Source organism: Hypanus sabinus, chromosome 27 (genome assembly GCF_030144855.1).
Source record: "Hypanus sabinus isolate sHypSab1 chromosome 27, sHypSab1.hap1, whole genome shotgun sequence".
Classification (NCBI taxonomy): domain Eukaryota; kingdom Metazoa; phylum Chordata; class Chondrichthyes; order Myliobatiformes; family Dasyatidae; genus Hypanus; species Hypanus sabinus.
In genome coordinates this window covers 35,140,616-35,158,339 of record NC_082732.1, presented here as the reverse complement: position 1 = coordinate 35,158,339, position 17,724 = coordinate 35,140,616, and the positions used below count along the sequence as shown (strand labels likewise).

At 43.5% G+C, this 17,724-nt stretch overlaps 1 protein-coding gene across 1 annotated transcript in view; it reads left to right on the top strand.

Moving 5' to 3' along the window:
- Positions 1-6,900, top strand: part of LOC132382216 (probable G-protein coupled receptor 153) — a 108,784-nt gene extending 101,884 nt beyond the window's left edge. Inside the window, exon 7 of the mRNA XM_059952219.1 lies at positions 5,461-6,900. Coding sequence (XP_059808202.1) covers positions 5,461-6,204 — 744 coding nt within the window. The 3' untranslated portion in view covers positions 6,205-6,900. The remainder of the gene's footprint in view (positions 1-5,460) is intronic.
- The last annotated feature ends 10,824 nt before the right edge of the window (positions 6,901-17,724 follow it).

The window sequence follows — 17,724 nt, the reverse complement described above, 5'->3', positions numbered from 1 at the left end:
ATCCGGCTATAAGACTAACAGACCACATCTTGATTTAGATTTTATTCTTCGAAGTCTTTTTGTGGGGCTCTGTGAGGGATTCAGTAACTGAGTTGTTGCATAGATCAGACACAATCCATGCCCTATCAAGTCTCACCTATTTCACTTGGTCATCCAAGAAAAATTAATATTTTACAAAGTGTTTCACTGGTCATGCACCTGCATTTGATTGGTGGGACAGGCCAGGGTTAAATTCTGGAACCTTCTGAGGTGGGGCCATTGTTTCATTGGACACAGGGAACAACACACATTGCTTCTTCATCATATATTAAATCATGGGGTATGGGATTGGGGTGTGGATGTGGGACGGGTGTCTGTGTGTGTAGGGGGGGGGATTGAATATAACATTTTGGAATCAGTATCTAGTTGGGCTTGCTACTCCAGTGGTATTTAGATACACGGAAGATTAAAAATATGCTTTTATACTGTTTTTACAGATGTTAAGACAAACACGAATCTCAAAACTGCCAGCAAAATGAATTACCCAGTGGGCCTCTGAGATACCCCCACTGTGTCTGGGCTTGTCGTTTGGCACAGTTACACGGAGCTATGTTAAGTGCGCTGGGTGCTGCTTGACTCAGTTCCCATCGAGGATTATCTGTTTTTATGGAAAATTGGAATTGAAGCAAAAGATTTGGACAAGATTGACCTAATTTTACTCCTTAAAATATCCTTAGCTGCTTTATGTCATTCATTAACGGACTGTTACATGCTGAGAAGCAGCCCAGTACCATGTAATGGACTGTCAAGTACCCGGGAATGTTGCTTTGGTACATATCCAGGAGGCTGACTTTATTATGGGTTCTTTCTTCCGGGAGTGGCATGATTTAAATGCGTTTCCTTTCCTCACTACTGTTGAGCAACTGAGAATAAAGGCCAAGACCCTTAGTGTAGGATCCGTCAAGATTGAAAAGAAGTGGAGATAAATTAGGAAGTAGTCATTAGGTGATACTAAGGTTGGGTTTTAAACTCTTGAAGATAATAAGGAATGCAAGACTGATGGAGGTAAGGATTGTCCCGGCTTTAACCCACTGGTCTTCCAACTTCCCACCTTAGTTATCACTTGCTGATATTGCCAGTACACCCCTCCACTGAAGGTGCTGACTTCTTCCCCTTTCAAATAAATCAGCGTCAATAGTCTTATTGTTCAGCCCTTTGTCTCTGCAAACCAGCACCCCTTTCATCCTGGCCTAATCACCGAACAAGCCAGCGAGACCAACAAAAGGAAGATGCTGATAGGGCAACTCCCAGTACAAGGGATAGATGTCAAATGTGGGCAGGAAGGGATGCAAGAGGTCAGCAGATTTACCATCTTGAACCTTCTCCCCTTCATCTGACAGCATGTTGTTGAAGAGGTGAACTGTAATCTCTTCTTCAGGGTTAGTTTTCCATAATCCATGCCTCCGGTCTTGTATTCTATCATAAGTGCCTAGCCGACAAAGATAATTTATAATTATGAATATTAATGTCATGTCACTTATTAAAGTAATTATCCATTCTCTATGAAAATTAGTAACGTTGATTTGGATAGAAGAAAGGTAGTGCCCTTTGGTTCTGATAGCTTTGTAGTTGCTTTTCATCAATGTCACCCCAGTGTATATTTCAACTATTGTTTGCCTATCTCATTTACATCTATATGATTATGTGCTGTGGTTTTGTTGTGTTGCATTATTTTGTGTAATGAATTGCATTGGCCTTGCAGATGCTAGAATAAACAGGCATGTCTCACAGAGAAGGTGCCAATATGCCATTAATTTGAACCCAACCACGTCTCAGCTCCATCACAAACACTCACCTTTACAACACTGCCCATCTCTGTCTTTGACCATCGTTGAACTCCAAATATATGCCTACGTTGCCTCTACAGTTGACCTATCCTCTCCTCCTCCATAAACTTTAGCCCTTAATGTGGTTGACGTCACACAACAGATAACAAGTTTTGCCTACGCATCACTTCCTGTACTAAATAAAATTACCAAGAATTTTTATAATCTCTACCCTCCCCATTTCTGGAACTTCCTCTTGCTCTGAGAATTCTGTGTTCCCCTGGCTCCTCCCTTTGCCCCCACAATTGATGGATATGTGTACTACCATTTAGGGCAAAAATGATATTAGATGCCCTGACCGTTGAGAAGAAGATCAACTGGACTTCAAGAGAACAAAAAGATTGCGACCAGCCCCAAGTTTCTGAAGCATGACCCCAAATTCCCATCCACTACGAGAAAGGGGAATCCTCTGGGGATCATCTGCTCCAAGTGAACGGCTTGGACACTGTGGGCTGGTGACACAACAACTCACGTTCACTGAATATCAGGTCAAAGGCTCAACCATTGCGCTGACAAGTTTCAACCTGCAACCTAAACATGGCACAATGTCAAATCACATTTATACAGGATATGGAATGTGTTCCTACTTGTTGACAAAGTAGGCCTTGCTGACTCTCCAAACTGCACTTGTTTTAAGCCACATTGTAAAATCCTGCTTGAGCTCATATATAATGGAAAGCATGACTATCTATCAAACCTCAATAAAAAGCTTGAGCCTTCAGATTCACTTAACTCAAGGAATCCCACCCTAAATCTTGATACCTCCTGTTTCCTCCTTAAAACTCCAGTCTCTATAATCACACCATAATAATAGCACCTTCTCTGACTCCGTGTCAGTCTCTAATCTCGTGATGTGGTGAAGGTGGCAAGCTGCTGTGGATGGCATGAGAGAATTGTTCAGGAATATCTCAAAGCTTGGCGCCCCCTAGTTCTGCAAATAACCGACTCATCTTCCACATCACCAAAAAAATTAGACTGTTGTTTAAAATCGATCTGAGAAAATCCACGACATGTCTTCTTCCTCACACTGATCCTCTCAAAATTGGTCAACTGGAAAACTCCAGTCAGAGCAGGAGCACACTAGGCAGAGTGCAGTCCACATTTCAATTGGTTGAGAAAAAAGACACCACTATTCAAATGATCAAAAGCTATACCTGTAACCTGATTTACCTGATTTTACAATAATATATTCTGTTTCCTAGAACTATTTTAAATTGTGGTTCTTGTAATGAAAGTCAGAGATTTATTCCTGGTTTGTTTCCTCCCCTCTTCTCCTGAAGGTTCCTGACTGTAGAGAAGCAATGCCTCATGAACAGGTAACTCTCTTGACCATACATCCACAATTCACATTTTACCCCCAACACTGAGTACCTGCCTATTTGAGAGGTAGGCTTCATGGTAGAGGAATGGGTCTTCTCATTTCAACTAGAAATGGCTGAATGTCAACCATAAATATGGGAATTCAGCAATTTTCCCCCGAGGCTGCTTTGGTCACTAGGGCATCTCAAACAGGTGAGATAAATTCTTTCAGTACAAGTCAGGATTCAAACCCATGAAATCTGTCAACCATGCAAGAAGAAGCTTGCACTTCAGTTCTCCCATTAACACTGTAAACTTCCCAAGACACATCAGGCAAATGATATTGAAGAGAAAAGTATTTAACATAAAGCCACAGATGGAGATATGAGAACAGATGAACCAAAGCATGGTTGGAGGGCAAGATTGTACTAAATGTCCTGAAAGAGAATCGAAAGGTAGAGAGGTAGATGATTACCAAAGGCGTGGCTGCCAGTGGTGGAATGATTTACTAAATGGGACTCAGTGGACCTCGGATCTAGAGATTTTGGAAAGTAATAAGGGTAAAGGATGATGTGGAGACAGAGGGATATGGATAATGTGATTCAAGAAGGCCGAGAGATTTCAGAAAGATTCATTGCCAAACTAGGAGCAAGTATAATGGGCGAAGACAGTTTAAGATTCAGAAGAAGAACCTACCGATTCTGTGTCAGAAGATTATGAGTTCAGGTCCCATTCCCAAGACAAACAGAAAATCCAGATTCAGCCCCCAGTGCATAAATGTCAGACTACTGCACAGCCTACCCTTCTTAATCTGGGACCTAATGCCAGGCCACCATTTTGAACAGCACAGCGGTCCAATCAATTCTTCTTCAACCAATATCACAAAAAAGAAATATATAATGCAATCAGTATCATGGGAAATTACTGTGCAGAATTTAGCTCCCATGTTACAATAGAGGTTTTTTTTGGCTGTAATGTTTTGTGGGATGTACCATATAAATGCACATTCACCTCTTTGAGTTCTGAGCCCTTCATTTTAAGAAACAGTTACTAATTTAAATGGAACTTGCATTTATGGAGCAGCCATTCACATCCCCAAAGCACCCCCCAATGTACAGAGCAACTCGTGATTTTCTTTTACAGTGTGCCATAGATGCACATATGACTGGTAGTTGTTTGTTTCGTAGGCTGGGCCCTAAGTGTGGGACTGCCTTCTTCAACCCCTTTCCTAAAGATGGTTTAAAATATACCCCTCTGACCAAGCTTACAGGCACTTTCTCCTGTCTCCCTCATGCTGGATGTCCAATTTGTCTGCTCACCCTTCTGTGGAAAGTTATAATTTGTCTTTGCTGTGCAGATTTTTGTGCATTTTTGTTTGTCCGATTATCTTCTTGCAATATATTACACTGACAACTGCAAAATAACGGTTACTATATCGAGGATAATTAGAAGTGTGTACAGAAAAAAAAATAGCATCCAGGAGGAAGACATCATCATCGTAGCTGATATTTTGCATAGTGCCTATTGCTGATAATTAATAAGGGAGTTTATAGTTGCATTGCACATGGGGAAGAGTTAATGAATGGGGTGTGCTCATATGTGGAAGTCAAGCAAGTGTTGTTATACCCTGCTGCTTAATTGCTGTTAATTCTGCCATTCAGCATTCTGTGTTACAATAACATAGCCCTGTGCTGCACACATATCGCAGAACTGCACTGAGTTGGCACTGGCTTCAACTAGCACATAGCTACAAAATATATGTGATGCCCTCCCCTCTCCATCCCTAAACCCTTTAGCTTCTGTGCCACCTGACAAATGACTTCTGCAAATGGAAAGAGGGAGAATATTACGGGTACGGACGTGAGAGATTCTGCAGGTGCTGGAAATCTTGAGTAGCGCCCACAAAATGCCGGAGGAGCTCAGCAGGTCACAGGACAGCGTCTATGAAGGGGAGTGAACTGTCATTGCTTCAGGCTGAGACCCTTCATCAAGACTGGAAAGGAGGGGGGCAGAAGTCAGAATAGAAAATTGGTGAGGGGTAGGGAAGGAGTTCAAGCTGGCAGGTGATAGATGAGACCAGGTGATTGGTCAGTTTGCCCTACCATGGAGCTCCCCTCCAAGTTGCGGGGAAATGCTTTTGGTAGGGCTTAATACGGGAAGTGTAATCAAACGGGGCTGATTATGTGTTGACTGAGTGTAAATTGGATTGGGAGAAGCTGTTACCCAAGCCTGTCAATTAATTGAGAGGACAATAAGATTTCCTTTATCCTGCCACGTTCTCCTCTATGTCTCTTAGGTTCCTCCAACCAGGCGCTATTCCCATGACGAGACAGATGTGTGGGCAACAAACCAGATCGCCTCATACCTTCACAGATGGGGCTCTTCGGAGAACATCACGGGAGTTCTGCACTATAGCTCCCCCAGACATGAAAGGAGAAGAGGCAGCCCAATCTCCCAACATGACGAATGCGCTTCTTTCCATAAGAGAAGGAAATCTGCGGATAGTGTCATCTCTCTAAAGCAGTTGTCCAAGGAGGAATATCTTTCCGATGACTTGAAATGTTTCAGCCGAGATGAAATAATCAACTACATTGATGAAACTCCAGTCCCTAGTCCCATGAAGACCCCACTGAGATCATCATCTGTAACACTCATCCCAGAAAAATATGAACAGTATTCAGTCACCTTTTCCCACTTTCCTTTGACCAATTTTGAAAGAGAGCCTCACGTTCTCCGCCGGTTGTCAGAGGGCAAGGAGTGCCGTAACCCCAGGGGATACTTGGTGACTGCTTTCCCCACTGACACAAAGGCAGCTCCAAAGGACGGAGAAGCCCAGTGTCGCCTGTCCACGGTCACCACCCCCAGCATTAAGGAGGGAGCCTCCAGAGGTTTACGGACAGAACTTTGCGTCTCCTGGGACAATCGGGAAAAACTCAGCAAAATAGAAAGTAAAGGAAGCACCAACAGTTTTGTAAGTTCACCTTCTGCTTCTTCGGGCTACATGACTTTTCATTCCGACTCAATTGGATCCACATCCTAGGAATGAGCGTGGACCTTCCCAAAAATTAATGGTGTTTCTATGTTTGTTTACTACTACGGGGATTTTATACTTCTCACAGGAAGAAATGAGTCACGCCAAAGAATCAGTCAAATATTTTAATGTCCTTTACACTGGTTGAGGTTCTTTTAGACACTTGAAAGAGGACTGGAAAAATCTGGCATCAATGTCTGAATATTATTGGTACCGCTAACTATTGTTTTCTATTTTTATTTTTTTAAGATAAATAATTTTTAAGGGTAACATTGTTAATAGGCATTCCTGTAAGACCAATACCATTTAGACAGATGTACAGAATGAGAAAAAGGTGGATGTAAAATTGATTCTATTTTTTAAAACTTCCAAATTGTGAAATGGTTGCTCCACCAGAGGTAACTCCAGATCATGTGTGTCTATTTATGCACTCCAGGTATTTGGTGTATTCTGTTTCAACTGATGATTTTCTTCACATAGAGGACAATGAAATTATTCTTTGGGAAGGGGAGAGGTGGAAGACCCCACTATTGTTCCTCCTATGTATTTTGCATTTGTAACTTCGGTGTCACATACTGGCAGCAGTCCGTTGCCCTGCGAGAATGAACATTGGTTTCTCTTGGTCCCCATAAAGTTGTCCTAAAATTTAATAGTAAGAAACGTTTTCTTACAAGTATTTGCAATGGTTGCTCGTCAAAAGATCCAGGGCATGTTTCGTTTATATTAAAAACAAATTTCAATACTGTATTGCGATTTGCTTTGACTAAAAAGTTTACACCAATGGCCACTTTTTTTTGGGTACACATGCTCGTTAATGCAAATATCTTATCAGCCAATCATGTGGTAGCAACTCTATGCATAACAGCATGTGGACATCATCAAGAGGGTTAGTTATTGTTCAGACCAAACATCAGAATGGGGAAGGAATGTGGTCTAAGAGGTTTTGACTGCTGATTGGTTGTTGGTGCCAGATGGGGTGATCTGAGTATCTCAGAAACTTCTGACCTCTTGGGATTTTCACACCCAAGTCTCAAGAGTTTACGGAGAATACTGTGAAAAGCGATAAAAACATGTACACTGAATGGGAGTTCTGTGGGTGAAAATGGCTTCTTAATGAGAGAGGTCAGAGGAGAATGGCTAGACTAGTTCAAGCTGACAGGAAGTTGACAGTAATTTAAATAACCATGCTGTTACAATAGGGGTGTACAGAAAAGTATCTCTAAACACACAACACATTGATCCTAGAAGTGGATGGACCACAGCAGTGGAAGACCACGAACATACATTGAGTGGCCACTTTATTAGTACAGGAGGTGCTGAATAAAAAGGTTGCTGAGTGTATTGGACACACCAGTTTTACATGAACACTGTGCTATGAGAAACTTGACTGCCATAGTGTGTTGTGTCCAGTTTGATGTTCTTAGATCTTCCCTTCTTTCTACAATCATAAAACCATACAGCATAGGAGTAGAATTAGGCCATTCGGCCCATTGACTCTGTTCCGCCTTCCATCACAGCTGATTTGTTTACTAGATTCTTGATTGGTCAGAGTATGAAGGGATACGGGGAGAAGGCAGGAGATTGGGGCTGAGAGAAAAATTGAATCAGCTGTGATGAAATGGTGGAGCAGATTTGATGGGCTAAATGGTCTAATTCTGCTCCTATATCTTATGATCTTATTATTCCTCTCAACCCCATATTCTTGTTTTCTCCCTGTAACCTTTGATGCCCTTACTAATCAAGATCTTATCAACCTTCCCTTTGAATATACCCAATGACTTGGCTTCCACAGCTGTCTGCGGCAATGAATTCCGCAGGTTCAGCAATCTCTGGCTAAAGAAATTCCTCCTCATCTCCATTATAAAGGGATGTTATTGTGTTCTGAGGCTGTGTCCTCTGGTCCTAGACTCTCCCACTGTAAGAGGCATCCTGTCCACATACACTTTATCTAGGCCTATCTGTATTCATTCGCTTTCAATAAGATTACCCCACTCCACCCCATTCTTCTAAACTTCAGCGAGTACAGGCCCAGAGCAATCAAGCGCTCTTCATTTGTTAACCTTTTCATTTCTGGGATAATTCTTTATTCCTTCTGACCTTGACCAAGCCATGTTGTTAAAATAAATCCACCTGGAGAGTTTAGGATTAGGGAGAGAGGTGTTTGGAAAGGGAATAAGAGAGAATTTTTTTCCATCCAGAGGATGGTAGGACTTCGGAATGCTTTGCCTGACAGGGTTGTGGAGGTAAACTCTCATAACATTTCAGAAGTATCTCGATGGGCTCTTGAATCACTAAGGCACAGAATGCTAGCGGCCTGGTGCTGATAAATGGCGTCAGTATCGCCCGTACTAGCTTGGCATGGACAGAGCCTGATTCCGTGATATATGACTCTGTGCTTCATTTCAGTCTGCCCTGTTGACAAAGGAGCTAGCTACGATGATATGCAAATCTTGACTTGGTCCTTCTGCGTTTGCAAACACGCACAGCTCTCTGCATCTGGATTGGTCTACAGTGCAATTTGGGTGCGAATATTTCCAAAAATATTTGAATCATTCCTTTCCTTTGCAATGTTTCATTTTGGCAGGATAACCTTGTTCTCTTGAACCTTTTGCAAGTGCTTTTAAAGGGCAGATGATACACATTCATCCCTACTTCCCCACATTATTACACAGGTTTTACTTGTTAAATCTGCTCACCTAACCTTTTGGGTTAATGGGTGCCCAGGAGTGGTGTTAACCTTCTGGGTCAGTCACAAACAGGCATTGACCTGGAACAGGGATTCCCAACCTCTTTTATGCCACGGACCAATAGCATGAAGCAAGGGATCTCTGGACCCAGGTTGGGTACCCCCGATCTAGAACATCATTTGAAAAGGAACTGAATGTTAAGCAGAGTACAGGGTTAATGGTAGGATTCTTTACAGTGGGGAGGAGTGAGGGATCTTAGAGGCCACCTCCATAGGACCCTCAAAGTTGCCAAGAAAATTTATAGAGTTGTTATGGTGTGTTGGCCTTCATTAGTTCAGGAATTGAGTTCGAGAGGTTGAGTTGGAGGTAATGTTGCAGCTCTATAAAACCCTGGCTAGACCACACTTGGAGTATTGTGTTTAGTGCTTGTCATTTCACTTTCGAAAGGATGTGGAAGCTTTAGAGAGGGTGCAGAGGAGAGTTTACCAGGACGGTGCCAGGACTAGAGGGCATGTCTTACGAAGTTAGGTAGGGCTTTTCCCTTTGGAGCAAAGGTGGGTGAGAGGTGACTTGAGCTTTACAAGGTAATAAAAGGCATAGATCGAATGGACAGCTAAAGACTTTTAACTTGGGCGGAAATGGCTAATACAAGGGGGCACACTTTGAAGGTGATCAAAGGAAAATGGGGGACATTTTTTTTTACACAGAGTGGTAGGTGTGTTCAGTGCCTTGCCAGGGATGCCAGTAAAGGGGGATACATTCAAGACTTTTAAGAAACTCTCAGAGAGGCACATGGATGATAGAAAGAAGAGCTGTGTGGGAGGGAAGGCTTAGCTGGTCAGGTTGATCTTAGAGTAGGTTAAAAGGTTGGTGCAACAACATGGGCTGAAGGGTTTGTATTGTGCTGTTGTGTTCTATGTACTGTACGCCCACCTGGAGTACTTGCAGGAACTAGGAAACCATCCCACAGAGTTTATGGAATTATTAAAGCACAGAAGGAGGCCATTCGACCCATCAACTCCTTCCTGACTCTGGGCAGTACAATTTATTCAATCTCGTTCATCCATTCTTTCCAACTTGCCAGTAGCTCAATATATCATTTCTCACATACCTGTAGAATTCCCCACTGAACACCCAAATGACTCCATTTCCACAACACTTGCAGGCAGTGATTTCAAGCCACCACCATTTTGTTTCCTCAAAAATACCGTTGCATCTTTGCCCATTCAGTTTAACTCTGTGTCCCCAAGCTTTGAACTAATAGCTTCTCTCCACCTACCCTAAATAAATCAACCAAAATTGTACACATTTCTTTTTACCAACTCTCCAAACAAACTTCTTTGCTCAAAGGAAAATAACTGCAGGTTCTCCAGTCTAAACTTGTACTAGATGCCATCATCCCTGGGCCTTTTGTAGAAAACCTTTGCACTTTGTGCTGGGATAGTCAGTGAACTGAAGTAAATGTGGAACCTATTCAATGAACTCAATACCTGTTGACCTAGAAGTGAGAGTCAGAGGAGAGTCCTTTACACAGAGAGTTGTGGGCTCACACTGCCAGGGGTGGTGGTAAAAGCAGACACATTAGGGGCATTTTAGAAATTCTTAGAAAGGCACATGTATGTTGGGAAAATGGGGGTCTATGTAAGAGGGAATGGTTAGATTGATCCTAGAGTAGGTTCAAAGGGCTGAAGTTCCTGGACTGTAATGTTCAAAAAGCTCAGAGTACATTTATACATCAAAGAATGTATGAATTATACAAACTTGAGATTCATCTGCTTTCAGTCAGCAAGGAGCCCAAAAGAACCCAGTTTTAAAAAGACCAGCACCCAATGCACAGAGAAAGAGAAAAAAAAACCTCAAATCATGCAAACAATTGAAGCAAGCAACAGCATTCCGAACCAGACTGAGTCCATAGACCTGGATCCCGGTGCAGCTGGAGTAGGCCCACAGCCTGGGCCTCAAGTTCATCGTATAGCAGGGAAACTCACCGCGAAGCTCCCAGATACGATTTGTGCAGCAGCCGGAGCAGTCTCACAGCCTCAGGGCCGCAGAGGGAGGCGTGAAATTCACTGAAGAGCAAGCGGAATTGGTCCGATCCTTGCTTCCGGTCCTGATACCCTGCCTTTCTGATGTTTAAATTGTCCAAACACTGGGTCGTGCCTTGCATTAGCACCCGGGCCCCACCACAGTGATACAATCTGGGCCTAGATCTTACCGCCCAGCCCAAAGCTTTTCAATTTGCCTTGGCACTTAGAGCGATCCAATATTACTCCCAGTTTCAGTGGACAGGTACCTCCTGTCCGAATCGCTTGCTCCATCTCCGTCCCTGACTCCAACTCCATCTCAAATACAGTACACTTCGACTTTGCAACACACCAACATGGTTCATCCCTCAAATCAGCTTCTTCGCTCGCCTCTTCATTGTTTGTGGTGATAGTTTACTACAAATTTACCTCAGAAAAGGTGTCATTAATAATGCTTTAGTCATATTTTTTGCCTATTAGACTACAAGTAAACTTTTGTCCAGCTTCAGTAGGAGGAAAAGTGAAGAGACAATGTTGGAGAAAATGTGCAATAGGTAATGAGATGGGGTGTGGGCTGGTCATGGAGGAAATGATCATTAACATTGGCATGGACTAAAATGACCATAAGATGAAGAGCAGGAAAGGCCATGTGGCCCACCAAGCCGGTTCTGTATTCCATGAGGTCAAGGCTGATCCAACCATGACTCTGTGAGAGAAAAGTAATCTCTGCCTGAATGGGTAACTCTTGCTCTGAAGCTGTGCCCCATCTGGTTCCAGACTCTCATACAAAGGGGAATCATCTGCTCAGCTTTCACATTGTCAATTACTTCACCAGTCTTTACCGCCAACCATTCCCTTTGTTTTCCTAAATACTTGCTGTACATCCACACTGAACTTCTGTGTTTCACGCACAAGGAGATTCCATTCCCTTCTGTATCGCAAGCTTCTATAATCTCTCTCCATTTAAATGATATTTGAAAATAGAGTGGATTCTGGTTGATTTGGTCTTTGGTTAATTGTGGCAGCCGCTTATTTGGGCCAACTCTTAAAAAAGAAAAACTAATCAAGAAAATAGCTGTGATTCCCTTCATTTATTTGGGACACCACACCACTTAACTGAGGCACGAGACCGTTGCTGAGCAATCTCTAATTAGTGTCAGTTGCATGCACCATGCTTAGAGCAAACAGGTTTTAAATAGTGTCAGCTGCATGTATTTGTGTTCAAAAAGCAGTGATTATTGTCACTGATAGTTGGTGGGAAATAAACAGTCAGACAATTTGGAACTGTTTTCCTCACTGCGTTTTCAAGCATTCAGGCTTGGAGATGCCAGAAATGGCCAGAAGTGAAAATGAAATGATTTCATTAACAAGTTAGGAATTATGAAGGCTTTGAAGGTATTGACAACTGTCTTGAAAGTTACAATGAAAATGAAGATTTGAAGGCTGCAATTGTTGAAAGTGTTGTATGAAGGCATGGAACTTCAGCTAATAGGGGCAGCTGTTTAACTGGGACAAGATCTACCAGTCCCAGTGTGTCCCAATTAACTGAAATGTACTGTATTTGGACAGCTATGTGGATAGGAAAGGTTTAGAGCAGGAGTTCCCAACTTTCTTTATGCCATGGACCAATACTATTAAGCAATGTGAGGGATGAGTTCCGAATTGTCTTACTGGTTATTTCCCACCAACTATTAGTGACAATAATCACTGCTGTTTGAACACAAATACTTGGATCCAGGTTCAGAACCCCTGGTTTAGAGGGATGTGAGCAAAACATGGGCAAGATGGACAAGTCTTGATGGGCTGAATGGCCTGTTTGTGAGCTGCGTGACTGCACGACTCTAATATTGCTAACCCATTCCGTCTGCCAGAGTGGTTCACCACACATCTCCTCATGTTACATCTCTGCCAGACTTTTAACCAGACACTAAATTGCAGGTTTGGCATCTTCCCCACGACCCGCTTCTCTAGCCAGGGGTTTAAAAACTGGAGTGAGATGGCTCCCACAATTCTCTCCAGATAAAACCAATAAATCAAAGCCTTTCCCAAAATGGAGTTCAGGGATGACAAGAAGAAACTGATGAAAACCATTGTAAACTATCTGAGCCAAATAATTTAGAGTTATAATTTCTATTTAATTCTATTCTCAAAAACAGATTGGTACCACACTTACAGTCCACAAAGGGGCAGATGTCTGTTTCAACAGAAGATGGTTCAAAGAGCAATAAGCATTCTCCTGGAGGAGCTCAATACATCAAAATCAGAATCAGACTTTAATCGCCAAGTACCTGTGCACATACAAGGAATTTACTTCCGGCAGATGTTGTCTCTCTGCTCATAACAATAATAATGATAAATATAAATGAAAATATAGATTATGCATACAAGTAGTGCAATCCAAGTAATAGTTAGCCGACAATTAACCGGCAGTTAACTGTTCAGCAAAGTGACCGCAGTAGGGAAAAAACTTCTCCAGTGCCTATTAGTCTTAGTCTGGAGGGATCTGAAGCGCCTACCAGACGGAAGCAGTTCAAACAGTCCGTGTACAGGATGGAAGGAGTCCTTTATGATGTTCCCCGCCCTCTTCTTCAACCTGGAAGAGTACAGGTCCACAATAGAGGGCAGGGAGGCTCCAATGATGCGCTCGGCAGTCCTCACTGTGCGCTGTAGTCTGGTTCTATCCTGCTTGGTGGCGGCTCCAAACCACACAGTGATGGAGGTGCACAGGACAGACTCAATGACTGCAGTGTGGAACTGCGGCAGCAATTCCTGAGGCAGACCATATTTCCTCAAGAGTCGCAGGAAGTACATCCGCTTGAAAAGTACATTGAAAAGAATCAATGATATTTAGTTTAGTTCACCCTTCACCCCTCCTGGGCCATAGGCCTCGGACAGCAGCTCACCAGAGTCTGTCCTGGGCCAGTCTCTCAAGCTGTCCCCAGGTATAGTCCATTTTCAAAAATCCTTCCTCTCCCAGGGATCAGGTTTTTGGGGCTTCTTTTAGCACTCCTGCCGCTCTGAAGCTTTTGACGGGATGGGGTTCCTAGCCCCATGCCCAAACCTCCTCCTTTTGCAGACAGGCTTGGGACTGTCCTTGGCAGAGTTAGAAGCAACAGTGGGTTGGGGGGGGGGGGTGAAGGCAATGTCTACATTGCAGGTCAAATCCCTGCATCAGGATGGATGTCGCTCAGACTGCTGTGTGCCCCCAGCAGATCATTGCTCCAGATTCCAGCATCTGCAGTCCCTTGTGAGAACTTATACTTGGAAAGGGGGCTCAAAGCAGACTGAATTTCTTACAAGGAGGAGTCGCAATATTTCGAGAGGTTCTTTACAAACAAGAATCTTAATTTCAAGTCAATCAAAGCTTCCTTTTGCTCTCTGCCTTAAATTTCAGCTTTAAGTTTATCTTTAGGCTTGACAGAGGAAGATTATTCTGGGTACGACTGTATAGGGCATGGATCTATCCAAAAGGATGCCACGTGTACCTTGGGATAGAACTCATCATTCAAGGCAAACTTTCAACTGATGAGGATAGACAGATTCTCATGCAAGCCGGACAGGAACAACGCTGAATAACACACTCAAAATGCTGGAGGAACTTAGCAGGTCAGGTAGCATCTATGGAAATGAATAAACAGTTGACGTTTCAGGCTGAGACCATTCATCAGGACTGAAAAGGAATGAGGAAGACACCGGAATTAAAAAAATGGTGGGGGGAGGGGAAGGAGGCCAGCTGGAAGCTGATCGGTGAAGTCAGGTGGGTGGGAAGGGTAAAGGGCTGGAGAGGAGGGAACCTGACAGGAAAGGAGAGTGGACCGTAGGAGAAAGGGAAGGAGAATGGGACCCAGGGGGAGGTGACAGGCAGGTGAGAAGAGGCAAGTGGCCAGAGTGGGGATAAAAGAAGAGTGGAGGAGGGAAATCTTTTCCGTTGGAAGGTGAATCGACATTCATTCCATCAGGCTGGAGGCTATCCAAAAGGAATGGAAGGTGCTGTTCCTCCACCCTGAGGGTGGCCCCATCTTGGCACAAGAGGAGGCCATGGACCAACATGTCAGAATGGGAACGGGAATTGGAATAAAAATGTTTGGCCACTAGGAAGTTCTACTTTTGGTGGATGAAGTGGAGGTACTCAACGTAGTGGTACCCCAATTTACCACTAAGGTGCAGGAGAGTGCATCAGGAGCACCAAACACTTTCTCTGGAACTGGATGCTCATGCAAGTAATGCAAAGGTTTTTCTCTTTATATCATGTCCGACTGCTGGAGTAATTCTGACGGTTAACATCAGTTGCATGTGAAACAGAGAATCTGCATGGGGTCCATTCTCTGGCCCACACACGCAACTGGTTGGGCAAGCAGAACTTCCAAATGCTTTCAGTGACAAATGGCTGCTTCAAGTGGTTTGCACCGACATCGTGGCATTTGCAACCAGTCACGTTGGCTGTGTCCACACAACCTCTCGCCATTCGCTGGATAGATCATCAGCAGCTCTGTGCTTACATTTCTCTTCTTCGTAGAACCAGCAACTCACTCACAACATGCTCACAAAGTCATTCTCCAGGAATGTCCTCACCAAACAATGTCCCTTCTGATTGTTTACAATAAGGAAATGGTTTGTCTGTGACAAATGACATAAATAAAACCACACCCTTGACTGCTCAGTTGCATCCCTGAGCCATGAACAAAATCCCATGAATTTGTTAAATGGCCATTTCTTGTGGCAAAAGTCGAGGCCATTTGGCCCACATCTTGCCTCTTGGAAATAACCACTCAGTCAACCACTCACTCAGTTCTTAGAGCAGCACCCCTCTTCCACTGCTATTAATAGCAATGAATAATTACCAAGTCATGTCCAGTTGCTGGTCTGGGTGTTTGCTGGGCATAACATGGCTGCCAAGCTGCAGATCGCTTTAACTGCTCTTCAGAACCATTTATGTAATTGCTTTGGGCGGACCTGGTGAATATGAGGTTCTTTATAAACATATGTATAATTGGGTGGTGGGGTGGAGATACGTCTCTACCAAAGGAGGTGTAAGGCACTCCTTTCCTCTGCTAACCTGCAGGTCACCCTTGGGCAAGATGTAGCTGTTGCTTAGCAACATCTCCTCCTCCCCCACCCCAAGATGGGTGACGTGAAGCCGCAGGAGCAGGTGGTGGATGGTCGTATGAGCAGCTGGTGCATATCACAACTCCTGGTTATGTGACCACTGATGCCAGGCAGACAATCTCTGAAGAGTATTGATAATGGATGGGGTCACCCATCTTGTAAAGGCACTGCCCAGGAGAAGGCAATGGCAAACCACTTCTGCGAAAGAATTTGCCAAGAACAATGATGGTCATGGGACCATGATCACCCACATCACACGAAATGGCACAAAACGAACGAATGAACGATGTATATAATGTCTAGTTTATAGTTAAAGTTATTAAATATCTGCACAGAGATTTGGATTGTTTGCTTACAGTTTCCGTTTGAATGACCTGACAAGGTCTCCATTCCATTTTCTCACCGAGCAGACCCTCGTTGGTTTATAATGCAATATGAAAAGAGAATATTGACTGTTTTTTTGCACGCAGACTTCGCTTTATTCAAGGTCAAGGCCAGGGTGTACACTGGAACACAATGATCAATGCAAGTTAAATACAATTGTTCATTTTACACCCTTCTTTGTATTAAAAAACAGAAGATGCTTTTACTAAGTTAATGTAAAGTCTGTTTTTTTTTAAAACACTTCCAGAACTACAGCACAGATCCTTTTGCAATATCGGGCCGCTTACACAACAGTGCCCCTGGCGGCCACTGCTGTGAAATTATTAAACTAATGGGAGGTTGGGCAGTGATTGGCAAAATAAGGTTTGCCCCTTACATCGATAACAATGGGCAGGATCGAAGCACTGATCCACTTTGGAATCTGCCAAAGTGAAACTGATCAGTAACAAAATGCAACACCACACTGTCACTGGGCGGTGTATAATGTGCACTGTATTCGCCTAGGAATATGGATCTCACTAAAGTTGGGCTCAACCTTACAAAATATGTCCGAACGGGAGAGGTTGCTGTTTTGTGTTTTATTTTCAATAATTCAGTAAATAGAAGAACAGAATTGATTAACTGGGGTCACTTCAGATGAATTATATATTTCATTTAAATGACGCTGCCATAACGAAGTGTTTTTAATCCAGGTAGAGAAACAGATGCGCTGTCCAGTCCTGCTGAAGGGTCTCGGCCCAAAACGCCAACAGTACTTTTTTCCATAGATGCTGCCTGGCCTGCTGAGTTCCTCCAGCATCTGGTGTGTTTGGCTTGGATTTCCAGCGTCTGCGGATTTCCTTGTGTTTGCACTGTCTTACACTCTTCTTTTATGGAAAAGATGAGGGGAGAACATGAAAAGTAATCTTAGTCAAAAAGTGTAAACTTGGGAGATTTTGTAGATGCTGGAAATGCAGAGCGACACATGGACAACGCTGGAGGTCAGGCAGCATCTATGGTGAGGGCTGAGACCTTTCTGGGCTCAGTTCACCGTTGGTCGAAAACTGATTCAGATTCAGTCGAGGTCAGGATTAAGGATAGTTTGGACACTGCAGGACGACCAATCATCTTTTAATATATCCGGAGAGTGTTGGCTGGCCCAGCCCAGGTGTGAAGTGATATCACTGTACCGACCCTCCCCAGGATACTACAGGGTTCCATTCACGAGAACTGTTTGTGACTGTCAGTAAACCGGGAGCAAGGAACCACAGTGTGTGGGGGAGAGGGTCGCAGAAACAGCTGTGAGCAGGCTGTGAAGAGTGACCGCCAGTAGGCCTCACTGACTCACT